General features: G+C 41.8%; 1 protein-coding gene across 1 annotated transcript in view; it reads left to right on the forward strand.

Annotated features, from left to right (window-relative positions):
- The first annotated feature begins 13,283 nt into the window (after nucleotides 1–13,283).
- VWF (von Willebrand factor) overlaps nucleotides 13,284–15,140 on the forward strand; it is a 152,831-nt gene continuing 150,974 nt past the window's right edge. The window contains exons 1-2 of the mRNA XM_075162771.1: nucleotides 13,284–13,393; nucleotides 14,931–14,985. Of these exons, the coding sequence (XP_075018872.1) occupies nucleotides 14,931–14,985 (55 nt within the window). The 5' untranslated portion in view covers nucleotides 13,284–13,393. The remainder of the gene's footprint in view (nucleotides 13,394–14,930; nucleotides 14,986–15,140) is intronic.

The following is a 15,140-nucleotide window of genomic DNA, read 5'->3' on the forward strand; positions in this document are numbered from 1 at the left end:
AGCCACTTGTCAGTTTAGGAAGAATAACAATAAAAGAGAACTGGACCTAAAGGAAGAAATAGAAGGCAGAAAGGCAGCTGAATTAATACTGTCTTTGAAAATTGAGCAGCTGCAGAAACAGTTACAGGAAGAAAAGGAGAGAAACCAAAAGTTGGAAGAAAAGGTTGAGACGATGCTTATGCGGGCTCCCAATCCCCCTGACATTGTACAGATTAGGAAATTAATTGTATCCCCTGAGGAATGGGATGGAAACTTGTGGGGTGACCCCAATGATAGCAAACCGGGGGAAAATGATTCTTTATCCCCTTCAAATCCCCCTGAATATGAAGCCAGACCCATTATAAAAACAGAAGAAACTGGACCTCGGGGTGGAGCAGGAGATCGTACCCAAATAACGACCCCGTTTGATCGCATTCAGATGGCTAATTTGCAAGAACGTTATAGCCGTAAGCCAGGCGAAACTGGAACTGAATATTTATGGCGAGTATGTCTAACTGGGGGAGACAGAATCTTACTAAATGGCAACGAAGCCAATGGATTTTGGGGTCCTGGTGTCTTTTTAAATTCTGGCCCTGAACCCCCAAACGATCCCCACTCGATAACAAGTAGGGTGGCATACTGGGCTGGCAGAATAGATATATTGGAGAGAGGAGAGCCTCTAGTAATACCCATTAGATCCTTGAACGAGCTCTCCACAGCTGTTACCAAAGCTGCCTGTATCCAGGCCATGCATGAGCGCAACCCTCTTAATGTTCCCATAACAGCAACTGTAAATCATGACATGCTAAAGCCATTAATTAAAGGAGCCCCTGCTATACTGAAACCTTACCTCATTGCAAAACGAGATGAAATTAGGAGAGACACAGACTTCAATGCCCTATTGGCTATAGGGGACGTTGCTGATGACCAGGAAGAAGCCCTGGTGTGCAGAAATCTCCCCACCTGGGCAACATTGATGCATGACATCATAAATCATGGGCGAGAAATGGGATGGAGTGATCTACCTAGTGGAACCAAAAATTCAGGTCATAATGTCAGACAAATTAAACAATCTCGAAATAGTTCCCAGGAACTAGAACCCATTGATCGGCAATCCAGGACTCGGAGGTGGAGAGAACTACATAATCAAGCATTGGCATTAGGCATTCCGAGAGCTATAATTCAGAGACAACCTACCCACAACATCCAGAGTCTAATTCATGCATTTCAGCAACACAATGATGACAAAAGGAAAGAGTGCATTCAGGTGCCATTACCAGCTCCAAGGAAGAGTGAAAGCCCTTTCCTTCCCCAAAATTCAAGATCAAAAAACGAGTAATGCCAACCGGGCCTGCCTGTCCGGCAAGTGAAATCCTATCAATGGATAAATGATAATGGCCCGTACATTTTAATTCCAGTTGGCCCTCGACAGCAATTGGTAAAATTTCTAATAGATACAGGAGCACAAATTTCAATACTAACACAACAAGATGCCGAGAAGCTGGGTGTACGACCTGGACGGCAAAGAGTTAAAGTCACTGGAGTGAACGGAGCAAGCGTTATGTGCCAAACTGCAAAAGTTAATTTATGGCTCCCGGGTGAGAAGCGCATGTCGTCTACTCGCTTTGCAGTTAAAGATCACAATGAAAATATTTTAGGTTTCGACGTTTTGAACGGCCGAACCTGGTGCTTGCCGGATGGCAGCGTGTGGTCTTTTAGTTCAAATATCGACCCTAACCCTGATAAAAATCAGGAAACTGTAGTGCATGTACTCTGCACAGCTCCTGCACTGCCTGATTCAAAAATCACCAACGTCCCGCAGTATCCAATTTCTACTGCGGCACGAACTGGAATTTCTGAAGTAATATCTGTTTTGGAAAAACAGCACATTATCTCCAGAATGCACTCCCCACATAATTCACTGGTTTGGCCAGTCTAAAAACCAGATGGGAGGTGGCATCTAACAATTGATTATTGGCGCTTAAATGCCAACACAGCTCCACTAACAGCTGCAGTACCCAATATTGCAACTTTAACAGCCACGTTACAAGCAGCCACACACCCATGGATGGCAGTACTAGATGTCAGAGATATGTTCTTTATGGTCCCCTTGCAGAAGGAGGGTAAAGAGAAATTTGCTTTTACTTGGGAAGGTATATTATATACCTTTAACGGACTCCCAGAGGGGTATAAACATTCACCCACAATTGCTTATGCTTACAGACAGTCTCACTTCCTCAGAATGTGAAACTGTACCAATATATAGACGATATTCTAATCAGAGGGGATTCCTCTGAAGAGGTAGGGGAAGCAGCAACAGCAGTACGGCAAGTGCTACATAAAGCAGAAGTTGAAATCCCACCGGAGAAATGTCAGGGACCAAATAGAGAAGTAAAATTTTTAGGCACTTGGTGGATTGCAGGTAATGCAACAATTCCACCAAACACCCTAAGTAAAATAGAACAATTGCAGATGCCCCAATCCAGGAAAGAATTACAACAGCTTATGGGTACTTTAGGATATTGGAGAAAACATGTACCTGGATTTTCTGTCATCGCTCACCCACTATACTCACTTTTACGAAAGGGAAAACCGTGGACGTGGAATTCGGAACATGAAGAGGCAGTCAAAACTCTACTGCAGGAATTAAAAACATATCAGTCATTGGGACCAGTACCATGACCCTGTTATAGCAGAATAGGGTTTTACTGAACATGATACTTACTGTAATCTATTCCAAACTGGCTCTAACGGACCAAAAAGACCTTTGATGTTCAGCTCGACTGCATTTAAAGGAACAGAACAGAGATATTCTGAGTGAGAAAAGGGACTATTGTCTTTAGTCCAAGCAGTTAAATAAATTAAACCACTAAGGGGTAACCTGTCCGGCAAAACCCCGCCGAGACTTGTATTATTTTCCCTTTCCAGGAATGATACCAGGAATGATACCAGCACACCTCCCCTGGAGATTGGGTTAACCTTCGAAGGATTGCTTATCCTTCTTGCAGAAGTAATCATCGTCAGCATGAACCAAATTTGGCTTACACACCAACGAGCCCGATGCATGGGGTGAAGACCCTCATTTCCTTTATTTGTGCTAATCAATATGGTAACTACAGTACATTCTGCACCATAGATGTTTCTCAGTTGTGGGTGCAATCTACTGTAACAGCAATTATAAGGGAAGGTGATGAGGGCACCTTGCCCACTGAAATTCAAAAGGTAATTTGGGATAATACAACAAAATTTAAAAGGGAATTCCAATCCTGGTGGCATCTAGTCAATTTTACCTATAACCCTACTGACAGTAAAGCCATAGTTTTTGTTTTAACAATACGCAATGCTTCGGTATACACCGTATACCCAATCATTGCACTGGGATTAAATCTCAATGGAACTGTACCCTATTTATTAGAACATAGAGTATGGGCCCAACAAAACGGGAACAAATGGCAAACTATTGATGTGAATGCATGTGTTGTACAGGAACAACGGGGATTTATTTGTGAAGGCAATACCATTAAGGCCCAAGACATTTGTCTTGACATTGAACAAAATGTTTGTCATTTTGAAATACATCCTGATGAAACCCCTGAAACTGTACTTGTATATGTTGGAAATGGATGTGTTTGTATGAGAACTCTTTGTAATTCTATACTTACAGACAACACCACTATGGAAACATATAATCACTGAAATATCTGTATTAGTAATTTTACCAAAATTATGGGATGCGACTTTGACTATTCAGCTCCTGTCACAACCCACCAATTGCTACAATCGAACTACACATCCTGTCAAGATTTACTACCTACCCCCTTTGGAATGAATCTTAAATTAGTAAGAAAACTGTTGCAACGTGATGAGCTGAGCCAATTACTAAAACAAATCTGGACCAACGAACAAAGAACTCTGATTACCGACCATCATGATGCAGAGAAGATACACCATATCCTAGAAAGAGTGAAGAAGGATGGAGCACATCCTTGGTGGGATACCTTATTTGGATGGTCACCGACAGCAACAGGAACTTTGAATCGAATGTTACATCCCACCGTAATTTTACTAATTTCTTTTATATTATGCTTATTGTCGAATGTTGTCCTGTATGTTAGAGTGTGGAAGATGGCTAGACGGGTGGCACCATTACCAAAATCTCCTTGCATATATAACACTTCTTAATCACATTTAACAAAATCTTAATAATTAGGTAGACCAACAAAAATTTCCCTCAAATTACAACTGGAATATGGCATTCATCTGTTTATAGGCACAGAGGCAAGAGGCGACCACACCGCCACTCTGTGAGAGAGAGGTGGATTGACTTTAGTCACGGGGTGGATTGTGGTGGTGCATTTCTCCCCCTCCCCTGGACCACCCTATGATCTCAGGAATTCCCGTTAGGCCTTAGCCTTTGTGTAATGAGCTGGGCGGTTAAGTGTCCCTTGACCGTACCAGGCACTCTTGCATGGCTAAGGTGGGGAGCGGCACCGACCGTACCGGGAACTCCTGTTGCCTGACCAAGGTAGGGAACGAGAACGGGGATAATTCATCATCCCTGACGGCCTTGAAACATTCCCTACTTGAACTGTAGCTCAAGTGGAACGATACCATTGTTGCTATCCCAGATCGTTCCGGATTGTGGCCAGGATGGAAATTTGCTGATGACTAAAGCCAATCATCTTGTGAACCTATAAACAGCGGTCCCGAGAGAGGCCCTTTGAGCTCTCCTGGACCACAGCGGGCTGCGCCCAGAATCCCCCTCCGAGTGTGACGCCTCTCCGGAGTTTGCAATATTTGGAGGACCATCGCCGACTGACACGGGACGTGGGCTGAAACTCTCCTCGGCCCAGGAGGACTGGGTGAGGCTCAACGCTTTGCCCGCTGAGAAATGCCAAGGCATTTGAGGTGAATATTTCATGAGACTTGAGGGGAATTTTTAACAGGTATACCTTTATATATTTATCTACCTTTGTGCCCCTGTGTGTGTGTGTGTGTGAATTGATTTAGATAACCAATAGTAAGCATAATTTGTAATTAAGTCACTGTAGTGATTGTAGTAGACCCTACTAACTCACTTTGTAAATGCTAAATTAGTCGATGATTAAGTGTTGCTAAAAGCTTGTGACTCACTTTAAACTGTGAATGAACCTTAGACTGCTGCTGCACACATCTAATCCCGTGGACATACACCGTTGACCAGGTCTGAGACTAGGGGTAGATCCAGCCGCACCTAGACTCCCCTCTGAGAAGGAGTTTAGAAAGCAAGGGGGTCTACTCTGAATCTCGTGACTCAACGGGAGGGTCTCCTTACCCTTTTTGTATTAGACACAAACCATAGTCCAAGTCTGAGGCTAAGATTGGCTCCAGCTGCACCTAGGCTCCTTCAGGAGTTTAGAAAGCAAAGGGGTCTTCTCTGAAGCTCGTGACTCAACGGGAGGGTCTCCCTTACCTTTTTTGTCCTCGGTCTCTGTTTAAATCATTCTACCTCAATTGTAACTCGATTTTCCTTTGTACGCTTCATCCATGTAGTAAGTGATAGAGTGAACCTTGCCATCGAAGTCTGTTAAGTCGCACTTTGATAGATTTCTATTAAAATCACTTTCTACTAATACCTTTGACGGTGATTCTTTAAGCGGCCTCTAAACCACTTATTCGTGACATGTGCAAATACATAAAGTATTGTTTCTGTCTTACTACAGAAGGGGAGAGGGATGAAATTTCTTCTCAAACTGTAAAGCAGCAGCACAGTGTCTGTGTTTGCTCCCTTCTGCAAAGGCAAGGCCTCACTCTGCAAAAATAACCAGTTACGCTATTTAAATCTCATCTGGCAAACTATGGCTCTTGTTTCTATTGTCATAACTGCTGGAATGAGTGGATTTATACTGTCAGGCAATCGGGTTTTGGGAACAAAAGCATGGACACTTGTAAGATAGGTGATTCAAAGTCAAGACATTAGCTGTAAGAACTAACAAATCAAGACATGAGTTGTAAGAACACACACACACGAGAAAGATGGCTTTCCTCCTCTTTTTTTTTTTTTCTTTTTTTGCAACTGTCTAGCCACCCTGAGAGGATATTTCCCATCTTTTGCCTGTTCCTGTTTACTTTTGCTTCTTTCTCAGTACATTAATGTTTTCCTGTCACAACAGATGTAATTGGTGGATATATGCAAGTGGGTGCATATATTGGTGTATATTTGTACATGCATGCATTCATGGTGCTTAATCACTTTGGGGTTAATAATAGACTTTGATTTTCCCCCTTCCTGCCTGAATGGAAAGCACAGTGGTGGGGCTATTTTGTCTGATGTCCACTCAAAGCTACATTTCTGTTCTGTTGGCCTCCTGAGACTTCTGCTCCAGGATCATCAATCAAGGGTGATTTTATTTTATTTTTTTTTTTAACTGTAAATCTTACAACCTTACCAAACACCAGATGTTCCAGTTAAAAGATCAGCTGCGGATATTTTCCATATAAATGGTATTTGGAGATCTTGGTGTGTATCTGAGGGTGACTTTGGCTAATTCAGTTATAAATTATTTTACTGTATATATCGTGTTACAACATAAATGGTTACTGCAACTGTTTTACAGGCCCACAGCTCAGAAGTGTTAGTTATTCATATTTTTCATGGTTTCGTTTAAAGGCATTTTAGCAGCCAGTATTTGGACAAATTTATTCCTAGAGGGAGGGATTAACTGCTTTTAAAGCACAGGTTTTGAAAACTGGCATGATGTCATGCAGAATTCAGACTCTCATTTTCTCTTATTATCTTAATGGAAAAATTCCCTCGCATTGTATGTATTCTTTTTTCTTCAGCAGCCTAATAGTGATATTGTGGTGGTTGACTGGTTAGTGTCTGATGTCAGTGCTGATGTTAAGGGATGACAAAGATGCTGAAATGTTTGCTCTATCTGGAACAGGCTAGATGAAAAGAAAGCATCCCACGGGGTAATTGTGGAGTTGATAAAGTAAATAACAGGTATGCATTGAGTACCCTGCTTAGAAAATCTTGTGCATGTAAAAATACACTGTGTAAACCAATAAGGCTAGAGTTTTGACTAGTTGGGGAAAAAAAGCAGGAATATGAAAACCACAATTCTAGAAGAGAGGAGGGGGGAAATTGTTGAATTGGCCTTGGCTGAATCCCTCTATGCAGGGTATTTCAACCCAGGGGTGGAGGCTTAAGGCATTAACAAGCAAAAGAGAAAGAGCAGTGAGCAACTGCTTCCAAAGTCTTACAGGAGGAGACTGAAAATGAGGGATCCTTTCCCAAGCTGTGCTGCTCTGCCGTAGGAGCATCCCCTTCCTGGGAACGCCGAAACTTGTGTTAGTGTCCGAGAAGTACAGTCAGGCGTATATCCTCAAGGTGATACCTAACTTAGGTAAGGGACAAATTGTCCATTGACCAGGAGAAAAATAATCTCTCCCCTGCCCTTTCATTCAGCTTCTGGTAACTCTTTGTAACATATGCAAATTTATGAGGCTCTTGGCTCTTCAGCTAGCACAGACTAGAGTAGTGCCATTGACTTCAGCAGAGCAGTACCAGTTGGCACCAGCTGCAGATATCGTCCTTTAGCTATAGATTCTTACTTCCTAGAGACATTATAGGGTCATTGTACACGATGGGGGATATTTGGCTCTGATGTTGTGCTGCAGATCACTGGGATTACAGGATGCATCTTGGCTTGCAAGCCCTTGTGTCAGGCTGCTGCATGGCAGGTTTGTAGTCTGGTGGTCTGGCAGCTACGCTGAAGAGCTTTACACAGGGTAGCACCAAAAAGCCTTGCTTCAGTCGCTACAGACCGAGGTCCTTTAGGCTCAGATGACTCAAAAGATAACCCCAGGGAAGGCTGTGAAATTGGAAATCCCATGAATTTGCCACCAGGGAAGGAGTTCAACTGGTTAGTAAGAAGGATCATCTTTAATAACGCCCTTGTCTGATGGGTTTCATAGTTAGGAGGGAGAGCGCCCAAGTGTTCTGCCTTGTGAACTTTCCAGCATGTGGAAGGATGTCCGGAGGCTGAGGGGTTACAAATAAAAAATGTGGGTGGTTGGTGCCTCCTGTCCTCTCTTTACTGTCACTTTCACACTTAGGAGCGTCTTTCTTTAGACCATGTGTTATTAACTGTGCCAGGAGAAGGAATTGAACACTGATGACTCCCAAAATGCACCGAAGCCTCTGCAATTCATATAGGACTAGAACCAATGGCACTGTTCAGTTTTCCAAATGGTCCTTCTGTGTGTTTCAAAGAAATGTATTCTGCTACTTCTTGCTGAAATTTATTTTACACTGCTGTGTGCAACAAATATAGTCCTGTTCGGGCAGCTGCCACAGGGACAGATCGTGACTCCGACTTCCTTGTTGCAATGCAGCTCAACCGTCCATCTGGCCTTGCTGAGGAGTCCCTGCACAGCAGAGAAGTGGCGGAGAGGCGATGTGGAACTCCAAGGGCAAACGGGCACTGCTACTGCCTTGCTCAGGGACACGGCCTAGAAGGCAGCCCTGATGAGTATCGCTTACTTCTGGTATTGTATCGTGCTGCTAGTGCATGTCTAATTTGCTGTTTTGGCCATTACAGCTGTCCGCTTGTCCTCCTTTCTCTTGAATATATGTAACCGGCTTATTTTCTCTACCCTTACTTATGCCCTTAAAATGTGTTAACGAATATAATGAGTACAAATCTCATTCAAGGCTTTCCTGCATGGGGAAGGTCAATACTCCATTTCAGTACTAACATACTTTGTTCACCTACCTCAGCTTCTTCCTCGAAGGGGTACAGTAGCCTAAACATTCCAAAGGGAAGGGTTCGAATACAGGGTTATGTGGGCTTTGCCAGCTGATATTCTCATGTGAGGGGTTTTTTTGGGTTTTGTGGCTTTTTTTTTGCCCTCTTAGACATGCAGAAAGTAGGAGGGGATGCAGAAGTAACTTTCCTAAGCCTGTGCCCTGTGTTATTTCTGGCCTGCTGCTCTGAGCTTTCAGGAACTGTCACGGGATGTTCTTGTTTTCAGAACTACTTGCAATGATTATTATTTTGGCTTTTTCATTGTTGCTTATGCTGAGTTTCACTGTTGGGTAACTAATGGAAAACTTAATGTGAATCTCAGTTGTGAAAAACCACTGAGATATACCTTCCCTCAGTCTGGGATAAGGAAAGCTGTTGTATTTTTTTTTTTTTTGACCAAAAAGTAGGATTCTGGTGGCTAACAGCTGTTGCTTAGGAAAAGCGTTGTAAGAAATGAAGTGTAACATTAAAGGATGGGATTTCTGCTTCCAACAGTCAACAGGGTAAAGACTTTATAAGCCACAAGCTCTCTCTGATTCATCATTTGATCCCTGTGATTTGATTCATCCCTGTGATGGACCAGCCCTTCATTAATTTGTCTGACTCCTTTTTGACACAGTGACCTGTGCTGAGGCCTTCCAGTTATGTGCTTTAAAGGCAACTCCCTGAGAGTCTCATTGACTGCTCCTAGCCTTTACATTGGGAGAAATGATGAATACTTATTTCTTATTTACCTTCTCTGTGCCATTTGTGATATGGTAGATGCTCCTTGTGCTTTCCTTCTCTGATTTTCTAAGATTGGAAATTTCATCCCCTTGCAGAGAAGTTGCTTCCTACCTCTAATTATAATTTTATCTTTTCTTTTTCTGTCTTTAAGAATTTCACTGTTTTTGAGATAGACTGGCTGAGAGCACAGACAATATTCAAGATTAAAGTGTACTTTGTGTTTATGATTGCACAATGATGTTTGGGTTTTGTTTTTTTTCTTACCCATTTCCTGTAATTCTTTCACTTTTTTGACTACTTCTGAGCAACGAAGCAGCATGGCTTTTTTCCCCATGAGTCTCTGCTTAAGAACTTTCTGCTGATTCACGAAGCATGTCTTCTGTTCCAACATTTCCTACATTTCAAAGTACACCATCCTTCATTTGAGTTTTGTGTGGCATCTGAGGATATGGCATTTGGGATTTCAGTTTACTCAGGATGCTAAGAACACTTTTTAGACCTCAGAAAATCATTCAATGCCTTTGCCTGTAGAAATTAAGTGATGCTTATGGAAACAAACTTTGTTCAGAATAGAGTACTTCAACTCAACATGCTTACAGCAGGGCCAGAATCAGGCTGAAATCTTCAGATTAGTTGGCTCTATTAGGATCTATGTGTTGACATCCTAGACTGGTTTGTTTCCCTCTTAAAAAACAATTTAAAAAAAAATTTTTTTACTGAACCTCATTGCTATATTTTCTTTAAGTAAGATGAATTTCTCTGACAGCAGATGCTTGCATCTTTCAAATAGTCTTAAAGTGACACCCAGCGTTGCTTCCATAGCCTAATCTAATTTGCCAGTTCATAAGCGCAGAATCAAAATTCAGTATTGCTAGGCTTTAGTTTTCCAATTTACCTACATCAAGATATTTTGGTTGTTTTGTTGTTCAGGCCCTGTATGTTTCATCACTGTTCCTGTACTCAGTATTGCAGGTTTCATAATACGGGCACTTTGCATGCGTATTTGTCCCTGTAACAAGCTCAATGACAAATGTGGCATGCTGTGTAATGCCTCAGTACATATTATCATATAACGGTTAGGAAATATTGGACATGTTGCATGTGACCTAGTATTTGAACAAAACAATGAAAAGCAGTATTATGGATAATTTTTCTCAGAAGTCCCTCCTATTCTGTTCCAGGAACTGGCTATAGCGGGTTTTCCAGCAACAGTGCATAGTCCTTTATGTATTTCCTCCTGTGCCTCGGGTGTATTATTTGTAAAATTACATGTCAGATCTACCCAAGCATCACTAAGATTTGTATTGGAACAAGATACAGTATCAGCCAATAAATGCGCTCTTCAAGTACCGTTTCCTTTTTTTGGGAGAAAACAGAGCCAGGAGGGAAAAAGGAAGTTTGTTCTTTGGGTGTCTAGCTCAATTAATTTTCTTTGTTATGTCTCCCAAGGTCCCTAAGACACTTAAGAGGTGTCGTGATGTCTGGCTTATCCAAACCATCTATTAAATGTTGGCAGTGCGAATCACAAAATGTCCCCCCGCGTAGACCAAGGCTCTGATCACACAGACAAGCGCGTGTGGACCTCAGAGGCTCAGTCCAAGTTCAGTAACCTGCCCGCCTGCAGTCTGCTCCCCTCCGAAGCACCTTTCGATGGGCTCAGACTTTCATGCAGTTTGCTTTCTCCCTCGCTGGCCTTCCAGATAGAGCTTGTCAGGGCGTGAAGGCAGCGGCACAAAAGCTAGTAAAGGGAAACCTCGGCCATCCATCATGGTTACAGAATAAACAATCCTGTATTGTTGAAGAACTGGCCCCTTTTTGTAATAATGATAAAGAAATCGCTATGGACCAAAACCAGCAACGTTTCTATTTTTAAGGAATATTTTAAGGGACTCTCACTCTGTCTTCTACATGTGCCAAACAAAAAAGTGTGAATCAAAACTACCTGTTAGATTTAGATTTGCAAGAAGAAGTTGCCAAATGAAGGGACTTATCTGGGGCTCAGGCACCAAGAAGAAAAAACACCATGGTGATAGGAGGTCTTATTCCCCATATCATGAATAATGCTGGGTTTCCTGTAATGAAAGGTTTTGAGAACATCTCTCTGTGATCACTAATGCCCAGGCTCTCGGAGGTATGCAGGACTTGCTGAGAGTTGGCAGCTGGACCCAAGGGGAGAGAATGATTCCCAGTCAATGATATTCTTCTGTCTTCATACAAAACCAGAAGCAGACACGAGACTAAGAGAAAAACAAGAGACATCTTGCCTGTTCTCTCTGTTGTTGCCCCATTTCTGCTTGTTGTTCAGCTGTAACTTCAGCCTTGAAGGCAGTTTCGCATGATAGGATTGCCCCACGCTGGAGGGACGTCTGTGGGAGCACAGCAAAGGCCATGACTGTGATGGACGCCAAGTTTCTGCACACATGGGGCAGGATCTTCCCAGCTGCTGTCCGGTATGGACCTTGCATTGCCATGAATGTGATCCGGGCAAACCTTACTGCTGCTGTAGAAAAGGCAGGAGCATGTGGCTGAGAATATCCTGATGAAAAGCGTTCGTTTTTCAAAATCTCGTTCTCTGGATTTTCACGTGGAAAGAAACAATTTGGTCTGTGTTTCTTTCTTTCTGTCACTCGGTAGCTGTAGCGCAGGTCTATAGCATTTTAACATGCAGATGTCATGAAGAGTTCATACAAGACAAAATAAGTACAGCTAACAATTTATTATTTGTATTATTTGTAACTCCTCAACCTAAGCAGGCTCATCATCTAAATTGTCTCAAAAATAATCCATCGCCATTCTGCAAGTATCAACCTAGTCATCTGTAGAAATCATAAGGGAAATTGCCTGCAGGAAGAAATGATGATGTAACAATGTAGAGGGGTTTTTTAATGTTTTTTTTTGTTTTGTTTTGTTTTCTAAGAACTGTGTGCAGGGATTAACTCACTTCATTCTCAGAATTGCTTGTGCAGAAGACAGACACGCCTGCGGGGGACTCTCAGGAGGCATATTTTATTGTTTTGCATTGTTTTTCTTGGTTTAAAGTAGGGACCTGATTCTGTGAACTAGTGGCAAAATATGATTTATGGGGAAATGTGTTGCCTCCTAACCCCTTTGTTATTACTAGTAGCTATTGAAAATATGAAGCATGAGGCATTGAAAGTAAAGTAAGATGTCATCTGCTCTGCATTTTTTGCTCAGTGCTGTACATATGCCCATAAAGCTTGTGCCCACCTCTGTAAACAAGTATGTGCATGTTTAACTTGTTACCATGTGTTGTTCCAGAGGGTACCTCTACAAACGTTTGCAAATTCAAGGACCGAATGTGTTGATCTAACAGAATGTGGCAAAATTCAAATATGTTTGTACCTGGAGAAGAAAAACAGGTCATTACTAGCTCTGAATTGTTTTTCTTCTTTCTCCTTTAAAGCAGTTGTTCGCAGGAAAAAATACTGCATGGCTCTGTGGTCTTTGAGGCACGGAGCATCCTACTATTCCTCTTTAACAATAGTCTTTCAAATAAATATGCTGCCTATTGGCTCAGCCGGTGAGATTTGTCACACATACACATGCAAAATATATTTCAAAAACTTATCTGTCATGTAAGTTTTTAAAACTATTTCCCCTCATTGTAACTTTCTGGTAATTAAGGCTACTGATTTACACGATAGCAGTTTAATCTATTGTCTTGAGAATCAGACGGATGTGACGTTTGGTCTTTATCTTTCCTTTTAAATGAACAAGAGTTCCTGGCTTGTACAAAAACAAAAAATTTCATTTTTTTTCAAAGCCATTCCAGTCGTGTCTTCTGAAGGAACACGGCAACAATGATGTTGTAGGCTATAGGTGGCAAGTGGAGGAGCTTCTTGTTCGTGTGCAGGAGGAATCTCGCACAGAAGAAGGTACATTCATTTCTAATTAAACCAGTGATAAAATTATAGAGGGGTATATAGAGGGGTATACAGATCTCACTGATTGTATTCTAATTTGTTAGTGGCACCTGCTCTGTTAGAATTGGGAGAAACTTCAATTCTGCAGCTTAGAACAGACTGGGAGGTGGAAGGGGCTGAAGACAAGGGTTTTATACCCTGTCTTTTTTCTTTCCTGCTTTGTAAAATTGAAGGATTAACAAAAAAAAGCAATATCTGATTTGGTCATGATAACACAGTGCATGCACTAAAAATACACTAGCAAGTGTGTAATCTGAGAATAATGCCTATTGTTTTCTTTACCATTATTTTGTAGTCGCATTCCCATGCAGATGCCACTTCTGAGCTGTCTTCAGAAGTAGCAGCCTCATGTCAGATTGGCATTTGCAGCATTATATTAGACTGAGTTTTATAACAGATCTTTCTTTTCCCGTCTTTTGTAAATAAGGCAAACCCGACGTTTATTTATGTGGCTGTGAATTGGAGCTACGTAATTGACATCAATAAGAAGTGTGCGTCTGTAAACTGAAATCAGAATTTGTCTTTGCAAAATGTATTCTTGTCTTTAACTGGAGGGTTCTTTTAGGGAAAGGCGTGTCTCATCTCCTGGCATTAATATATTAAATATGGTATATTTATGTCTCTCTAGTGGCTTATATGATCACTGAAATTAACTCACGCAGCTGGAACTCCCTACAGCTTTCATCCATTAACTGCTAATGTCTTGCCACAGAAAGCATCTGTAGTTCACCATCTGCATGACACTCATATCCTATTATTATTTTTAACGGCCTGGCAGTACAGGAGGTAGTTTACAGACGTATGGAGAACAAAGGCTGACATTTCGGTTGTAGAAAGCAGGAGGTAACACTAAAACTGATTTTGGTGAATGGAAGTTTTCTCCCTGTGTCTCTAATCTCTGCACAATTTCATCCCTTTACTTCTTGCCCCTTATCTTGAGCATCCTGAAATCAGTGGATTATAAGGATGTGGTTATAACGGCCTGCCAGCCAGACCTGTTGGCTGATGCAAAATCTTTATGTCTTTCCCTTCATGGATGTTTGGGCAGGATGCAAATGTTGTGCAGCAGAGGTGACTTCTACTGGGGCCAAGTTGGCTGATCCAGTCTGGTGTGCTTCTTCATGTCGGGTTGTCTGATAAATAATGCTGTGTATTGAAGGGCTTTGTGTGTGCAACGTATTAACTCGGGTAAATCGGAATATGTGTGTATGTTGGGTTGCATTTCCTGTGGAGGTAGCCCACATTTCCCTGCAATGAGAAGTGAAAATGGGAACAAAGAGTAGTTAATATCTCCTAGGTTACCTACGTTAAAGAAGCATGGGTGGGTAACTGAATTACTTGAAAGTCTGCATGGATTACGGCTTTCTGAAATGTTGTAGAACGTCAAAATTAACTTCATAAAGAAAGGATAGAAAATGGTGAGTTTTTGTGAAACAGACTGAACACCGCAAACTGAGGATGTTCTAATCTCTCTCTTGATTTTTGACAGATGTTCCTCTTGGCAGTGCTGCTAACAAACCTACTGCTGGCCACTGTAATATCAGGTAGGAAAATATATTTATTTTGTAATGTCTAGGAACTAAAATACGTTTTCACTGTTTTTTTCTGTGAGATTTTTTTTCTCTTTTTGCCCACCTAATCCTGCAATCCTGGATCAGGCAACATTCCCATCATGCTGGCAACATCGATAAAGTTACTC

The sequence above is a fragment of the Calonectris borealis genome, chromosome 1 (assembly GCF_964195595.1).
Source record: "Calonectris borealis chromosome 1, bCalBor7.hap1.2, whole genome shotgun sequence".
Lineage (NCBI taxonomy): Eukaryota > Metazoa > Chordata > Aves > Procellariiformes > Procellariidae > Calonectris > Calonectris borealis.